The sequence below is a fragment of the Battus philenor genome, unplaced genomic scaffold (assembly GCF_028537555.1).
Source record: "Battus philenor isolate CCGP_79_NKW_IND1 unplaced genomic scaffold, ilBatPhil1.0.hap1 SCAF_16, whole genome shotgun sequence".
NCBI classification, from domain to species: domain Eukaryota; kingdom Metazoa; phylum Arthropoda; class Insecta; order Lepidoptera; family Papilionidae; genus Battus; species Battus philenor.
In genome coordinates this window covers 4,343,898-4,352,604 of record NW_027181678.1, presented here as the reverse complement: position 1 = coordinate 4,352,604, position 8,707 = coordinate 4,343,898, and the positions used below count along the sequence as shown (strand labels likewise).

The 8,707-nt window shown below is 29.5% G+C and overlaps 1 protein-coding gene across 1 annotated transcript; it reads left to right on the top strand.

The window, feature by feature from the left end:
* The first annotated feature begins 1,131 nt into the window (after positions 1-1,131).
* Positions 1,132-2,692, top strand: LOC137919490 (B1 protein-like). The gene is made up of 2 exons (XM_068762581.1): positions 1,132-1,198; positions 2,333-2,692. Exons 1-2 carry the CDS (start codon positions 1,139-1,141, stop codon positions 2,690-2,692), a joined length of 420 nt encoding a protein of 139 aa, XP_068618682.1. The 5' UTR covers positions 1,132-1,138.
* The last annotated feature ends 6,015 nt before the right edge of the window (positions 2,693-8,707 follow it).

Sequence of the window (8,707 nt, the reverse complement as noted above, 5' to 3'; positions counted from 1 at the left end):
AGATTTTTTTACAGTGAAGCGCACAACAAACATACAACACATAAATGTAAAACATATATATATATATACACATATATATATATATACACATATATATATATATACATATATGTTTGTATGTGTTTATAAATTTTATTTTAACATTAAATTATTTTATTTATTATTTTACGTATACAGTGGTTATACAGAAATAACGGGTCATGCAACAAAATTCCAATGTCTCGAACGTTTAAATAAATTGATTTATAAAAAAATAATATAATCCCTAATTTACTATTAAGCTAATAGTAAATTAGGGATTATATTATTTTTTTATAATATTTATAATTTATTATAATTGATAAACAGTGAAAAAATAAATTCCAAAAAACTATGACATTTTGATTTCGAATTTTGACAAATCATTAAAAACATTAGAAGATAAGAAAAGTTGAATTCTGTTCTTATGTTTCGCATGTGAAATTAAACAAAGAGTAAATAAAAAAAATAATAAAAATGTAAAAAGTAATATTCTGGAGGTAAAGGCAATGTCAGGAAGACGATGCAAGAAAGAAAAATAAAATATAGACAGCAGTGATAGATTATGTGACGAAGAATAGAAAGATTTGTGGATCTTCCACACATTTTGGAATGGATAAAAGATGAAGATAAAAAAAAGTAAGTGAAAAGTAATTAAGAAAAATAATGTCTCCATGTACCCAAAACAGAAGCTGTACGGAAGGCCCTCAAAAACCAGGGCCATAAAAATATGTTTATTATGTAATTGATTATCACATGTATCTATTTACGGTTTGTTTTAGTTTTATAAAATAATTTTATAAATTTATTGAACAGTGGTGCCTTTTACCGATCTCTAATATTAGCGACCCACTCTATATCTATAGATATATCCCTCTCTATAAATAGATCGTTGCATGCATAGGTGACGCATGTGTCTCATTATATGAAATACGTTAATTACTGCCATGTCACTTTTTTTAATTTTATAATAAAAAAATGACTTATTATTGTTGTGAAATAAATAATTTCCACAGCCTTGAATAAATATTTCTTGATATAAATAAGTCCTTAGTTTAAAGATATTCATTCATTAGTAATAGTCGGCTCTAAAAGGATCTAATAATAATTGGCTTTCAAAATGTTGTACTTCGTAGTGCTTTTATCTATGATAGCTGTGGCATACGGCGGGACGGATGGGGTAAGTTTCTATAATCTAATTAAAACGACCGCGCAATTTATGCTGTAGGAGATTCGATGCCCGAGCTACGTACATATTATATTATAACTTTACCATTGCTGGTTAACGTATCCATGATCTAGGATGATCTAAAAGATGTGACATCCACGTACCCGAGCTCGTGAAGGTCTCACGGCTAATGTCGTCTCTCTCACACTTCATTATCATCATAGACCTCTCCTAAGACTTTCAATAGGATCAGTTGTAAGCAGCAAGCTTCTTTGTCTTTCAAGATTATCTATCCTCCTTGTAGATAGAAAGGACATCTTACGATGCACTTTCCGGTTTATTCTCTCCCATACAGAACATGCCGCTTATCCTTGTCCAACAGTAACAGGAACGAGTCTTACTATAATGAATTATTTCTTCTAATGACTTATATGTGCCACACTAGAAGGTACATACAAACGCTCAATTGTTAAATGTCGCAAATCACGACCACACCACATCATAAACGGAGGGAGAACAATCGTCTTGTTGCCAGACGGCGTACTTCTGATAAGTATTCTACTCCTGGAATGCAACAAGACACTGCGTTGACAAACGTCACCACAACGAGCCATTCATACGCCTCGTGACTGCGGAAAACCCCTAATTACTACAAAAAGAAAATTATTCGTTAAAAACAATCTGTTTGAAGCAGCTATGTGGTGCACTTGACACAAGTGTATCATTTCATTTAGGCTAGAGAACCACTATACTTCTATTATTCTCTATTCATAATGATTAACACTACACTTTAGTTAAAATTTTTATAGCGAAAGACTATGATAGATACTTCTTCCATCGTTTTATATGTAGATTTGCTACTTATGCTTTGAAAGTTTTGGAAAATATATCCTTGAATCTACAAGGTGCTGTCACCGTCATTCGAAATAGCCTCATTTTGTCATTATTAGGTTTTAATTGGGGACTGAGCTCAATTACTTGGCTGGGCTTTACCACAGAAAACCAATGTTTGCCAAATCAACGCACGTAGTCGCTCTTCAAACTGTTATTATCATTGACGTCGTCAGGTAATCTAAAATCATGCGGATAAGGATGGTGAGTGACTAATCACACAATTGACTTATAACATTATATTTATATTTTCAGAGGCCTGTGGTACATTTGCCGAAGGCCGTTTTTGAAGTTATAAACCAAGCAAAAGTGGATTGCCTCAAAGAAAAGGGTTTAAGTGATGAAATTGGCGAGAAATTCTTAAAACTAGACTTCACACCAGATGCGGGCATGAAAACCTTCTCTTACTGTCTCGCGCGCAAAACTAACTATTGCGACGATGACGGACATTTCAGCGATAGCTTCATAACACTCTTCGGAGATCATAAATCAAAAGATGAAATCCAAAAGGTCGTAGACAAGTGCAACAAGATAAAGAAAGACACAACTACGAACACCTTCTTTGATGTAATGGTATGCTTTTTCAAGGATACCCCTGTACTTGTGCTACCTTAAATTATTTTTAAAATCAAATTTATATTTTTATGCTGCTGCTGTACTGTAAAGAATGTATTAAAAGGTAAATAAAGAGGTTTCAATTTTGCAACGATTTTTTTAGTTCTTTATGATAAAATTTATCATGTTCATAATGTAAAGATTGTATTTATAATACTACCATAAAATTATAGTGAGAAATAATGAATCTTATTATTATACATGAAATAAAATAGTGTCATACATCACAATTTTATCAATATTATCCATTAAAAAAAGTCATTAAATTTTATGCAATGGATAACTTTTTTTTGTGACTAAACGTATTCACTTTATAGTATTTTTGACTATCAATTAACGTCAAGTGTCCCTTTGCTGAAGACTCGTTTCAGAAAAATATATACTCGTATTTAGAAAAAATAGTAATCCATTCCTTTTTTGTTTTATTGTGGGCATTTTTCAAATCACGGTGCGTTTGAAACCATCTTTTTTCTTAAAATGGGTATTTTTTAATATAATTCATGACGTACACAAATGATCACTGTAACATAAATAAATAAATGATGTAAATTGCTCTATTAAGTTTAAAGTGAGCTTTTGATAAAAAAATCTGTGAGGCAATATTAAAGCGATATCGTACAGTAAACTTTTTAATTTACCAATTTTTACAAATTTTAATCTTTATTTTAATTTACAACTTTTAATCGTCCTATTACAGTTCCAAAGTGACTGTCTGGTGCGCTTTATCATAGCAATGAAATCACCAGGCATTATATTTTCGATAATCGACGAGAACTAACAATGATTGTGACCAGTCTTTCATGTCGACAAAAAGATTTTTCAATTAGTTTATATGCAAACAGGATGTCCTGTTTGCATATAAACTAATTGAAAAATCGGTTCAATTTTCTTTATTTTTTGATAAGGGTAACATATTACAACTAATAAACGTTTCTATTTTAATTTTCGAATTGAATATGGAAAACTTTGTACCAGTTTGTTTGTTTCTAGCATCGGATCCACGTGTAACGTACTTGGTTAGACGCATGGAAACGCCAAATCGCTTATAAACTAAGTACGAATACATTGTTTTCTATGAAAATAATTACACATATATTAGAATACAACCTTATATTTTATAACAAACATCCGTTTATTTTTTAAGCCATTTTATTAATTTTGTTTATTTTTGTATATACAGGGTAAGTAGTTATAGGTGTAAAAGTTTTAAAGGTATGAATGTATAGCTTGTTTGCAGTCAATTCGTTAAATAAAATAAAATCAATCGTTTCAGAAATTACTATAATAATAATAAAGTAATGATTAAAAAGTTAGAAAAATCGTTTTAAATAAATTCGGGCTATTCCTAATTAAAATTCACCATTGTTTATATTGACTCGCTGAACTTTATTGTTTTCACGATTCCGCACTATAATTATTTCGTTTCTGAAGTAATCGAAATTTTGAAAATGATGTTCATATTATAAAAATTACCTTAGTAACTATTTTCAAACCATTATTTTTTGGATAGAGGTTTGTTAACATCGCCGTTATATCAGCTCATAGACGTCCAATACAAGACAAAGACCTCCACCAAAGATGTCTGTGGGGTATATAATATACCATAATAGCCACGCATGTGCGGGGATTGGAGATAGCAGTGTGGTATTATGATACGAAGAAGACGCTGCTGCCCATCCTCTGTAAACTTATCTTTGAGCAGTGGCAATCCTATATAATTAATGCATAAAGTTTAAGAAGAGAGAAGTGTATTAGATTATATGTCTGGAATCTAACCAGTGATCTATGATCGAAGTCTCAATCTTTACCGCTGTACTACCAATGCTCAACAGAACAGAGTGTACCATATACTAATTGTCAGCATATGTGCTATAGATAGTTTTAAACGGGCGAATATATATTCACAAATTTAAAACTGTTATATTTATTATCAATCACCCTCTATAACCTGATTGTACACTAAAATATTGTAAATTGAAAACTCGAAGCAATATTGACTGCAAAGCTTCTGTTTTCTCTGAATCATTACGCTGAACAAGAAAGCCTCGTGGAATTTTAATAAAACATTTCATAAGCAATTTTGATAAATTTATAAAATCAAATTGTAAAGTTTAACATCCAAAACAAATTATCCGGAACCTCTATAAACGCAATAATTATTTTCGAAAGGGATTTTCCAAGCTAACCTTGTTGGTTGTATAATTTGTAAATTATAATTTCTGTAGCTTCAGTTGCGTTAAATTCATATTTAAGTTTATTATTCGATGACGGTTCGTAACGGTTAATATTTTCTATATTAAAGCAAAGCTTTTGTCGAAATTTTAATAAAATTTAGGTTCTATTGAAAATTTCTTAAATTTTTATTATAAAACTGGGAATGTTCAGATAAGCACTGCCATATGCCTTTTATTGCATTTGCGTTTAATCATAGCCTTCATAGTTAAACAACAAATAACGTTAGGAACATTAATATACTTGTAATTTTATTTATGAGATAATTATTATATGTAAATCTTTAAAAGGGTAATCCATTTTTGACAGCAACAAGCTTTAAAGTTTTTATACTAATCAAAAATCATTCGCTATAAAGCATTCACTCTGATATATGTTAAATTAATCTATTTTTATCATTAGAATGTGACAAGTTAAAAACTTTTGACAGTACAAGGTCGGCAGTGACAGATAGTACATATTATATCTATATACATATATTTATTTATGTATATATTATGTACTATCTGTAAATATATATTTATATATACATATATACGTTTCTAGCGACATATTTTACAGAAAAAACTGATTGATTTTTACCGCTTTGGCATTGAAAACTTATATACTAGGTGGCAAAAAGTTGTTAGTAACAAAGGTTGTTGTCGTGGGAATTTAATATAATTGCGACATTACTTTCCGGTCCCCCTATCACATTTATCAAACTACAACTGCTCTATAGATACCGCACGTCATACTGTTGCCTTTGCAAATAATGTCCCATCTATTAATCCTTTGTCGCTTTCACATTCAGTAATTAATTTTGTTTTGTGTACAGTTAGAGAATTGCGAATTAATGAATTAGATGGGCTCTTATAGTTACACTAAACAGTTTTTAGTTGTTCACGTCAAAAACTGATGAGATGTATCAGATGATAACCTGATAATGATTCGTGACACCCATTAACAGTTTTTAAAATAAAATATTGGGATATAAAATTCTGTGCAGCACTATGTCTATGTTCATTATTTTAAACGACTTCAATTTAAATCTTAACACGTAACAATGAATATATCAGTGAAATAGCCTTGGAATGTGTTTATAAAGCGTGATATCATTAACTATGGTATAACTAAAGTTAATTTGGTGTTTAAAGTATAAAGAAGTATCAGAATTATTCACTAATATGTACAACATAAGTTTAAAAGGCATAAATATATATTTTTATATAAAGTTTTTTTGATCAAAACTGTATAATATTTATAATTTATTAATAAAACTAAATATTAAGAGATCTATGACTTGCCTATTCATTATCAATACCTTATTTAAAATTTCTATTCTAAAAGAAAACTTACAGTATTAGGTCAAGACAAGACCTTTTCATTGAGCAGACGAAACTTTCTTGTATAACAAATTAAAAAATGTGAGTTGGCCTCTTCGGCGACAATGACATTTATTTTTTTACTTCTATTACCATTTTTTCTCCGGGTTTCAATTCATCCTGACAGCAATGACAGATTCGTTCCCGTCAACCACAGATCCATTGTTAAATACAATTAGAAAGTCGGTTTGTTCGAGTGTCATTCAAATTAATGGAAGTAACTTAAATAATAATCATTTTTTAGCTTCTTACTTACAGAAAATATCACGTGCAAAATATTAGGTAACATATCAGTTCTATTTATTCATTTATCTTTGCGTAGTTTATCGTTTCGGTTAGTTATTATTATTATGGGAAATATCATCGGTGCAGAACTTGTATGAGATGCAAAATAAAAATCCCAAAAAAAAACAAATCACCATCTTCATCACATTTCAGTCGCAAGACTTCCACTGTATAGGGCATATTGTGAGCAGCAGCAATCCTATACAATCAATTCACAAAGTATTCATACTTTGTGAATTGATTGTATAGGATATAATTCATTATATAAGATTGTATCCCGGGAATCTTACTCGCGACCTACAAGCTTTAGTCTCAGTTCTCTACCATTAGGCTATCACTGATAGCTTCTTATACTCGTCTATTATATATTATAATGACCATATTAGCTTCGTTTTTTTACCTAATTTATTATTATGTACACTGCGCAATACATTTCAAATTTTTTTGTACTGGTATTTGTTTTTTTTATTTTAATAATTTATTGTGTTATGGTATTTTTAATTTTTCTTTATCTATAATTAAATCGTTGATTGCATTAATTGAAATTTAATATTTATTTAAAATATATTACTGTTACGTTATATAACTGTTACGTTAAATATTATATTACGTCATTGGTGAATACGTAAATAGGACCTTCCGTTACGTTTGACTACTGGTTGCAGAAGGTAATTGGAGAGGGCATATTTTTATATTTTGGTATTTCCACTAACTTCCGTTGCGGAACCAATTAAAAATTTACGCTTATATTGGCACTTTAAACATATTTATAATTTGGATGATTTACGACCATTTTTATTTTTTTTATCATAATGGAAGCTTATCAGTCTTTGTTCTACATTCAAAATTAAAACAATTAGAAAAATTGGCTAGTATATTACAGAAAAAGACTTTAGTTGGATTCCAAAGCTTTCCGCGGCACATATTCAATTTATATATAGCACAATTAAAATATATGTAAAATATAAAGAAACAAAAATAAAAATAAGTGTGGCAATAACATAGATATACCTTTGCCTAGTAAAGTTCAATTTACGCCCCCACAGATTACTTTTATCTTTCGCAGTAAATATTTGTTAAAACAGTCCATTTATATTCTCAATGACTCGTTTAAATACAACCACAATAAACCAACCCTGTTTGGAAATATGGGACTTACCAGTAGATATCTTGTGACTGGAATTATTATGATGATAATTTATGATTTTCGATATATAAAGCTAAAATTAAGATTTTTAAGTTGTTTTTCATATAGCTGTAACACGTTATTTGGGACCAAAGACTTGTTTAAATACAAACACAACAATAAACTTTTACACTATACGTATGTTCAGTGGACATTTTACGGCTGAAATAATGATGATGATTAAATCTTCAATACATAAATCTAAGCCGTAGTTTTTTTATGAAATTAGCTTTAATTTTCATATAGCTACTATGTATTATTTGCATGACATGACCGCCAAATGGTTCTTCTGTGTTTCTGTCGTGTTTTTCTTATTTTTTGTTTGTTACATATGATTTAGTAGACGTGAGATAGTGTATTAAAATTAGGTATATTATATATATAATATATATTAGGTACTATAATATTAGGTAAATCATAGTGTACTGTAATAATTTTACGAATTACTGCCTAGATAAACAGTTGATAATGAGTAAAAAAAGACTCGTGTCTCCTAAAACAAGTATTATTCTTTTTCTTCTTTTTCAGCCGAATGAATTTTAGCACATTTGTCAGTCATTACCTTATTTGTATGTACGTGTAAAAAGTAATGTATGTAATTGTATGTATGTTTATATGTATATATATATTTGTATTCGTATTTGTATATATGTATCAATTTGTATGTACGTAAAGCCTAAACTACCTGCCTAAACCTCTCTTTTATGTCCTCCAAAGTTTGTCTGGTAGAGATCGCTTCCAGCGATAAGATCGCCTCTTGTACCATATGAATTGTTTCTATTTTTTCTTGTATTTATAATCTATGGTTTACAAAACAGTTTTAATAAATAAATATAATAAAAGCTTTAAACTTTTAATACCAATTTTCAACCTGTATGAAATAATCACTCTGAAATATGATACATTAATTTATTTTTTTCTATAGGAATGCGTCAGGCCTCCTAGCAG

Bases quoted from the DNA above. Each gene is read 5' to 3' on its own strand.
- LOC137919490 (XM_068762581.1), top strand. From the start codon at position 1,139: ATGTTGTACTTCGTAGTGCTTTTATCTATGATAGCTGTGGCATACGGC. The intron at 1,199-2,332 runs GTAAGTTTCTAT...TTATATTTTCAG, and splicing joins CATACGGCGGGACGGATGGG to AGGCCTGTGGTACATTTGCC.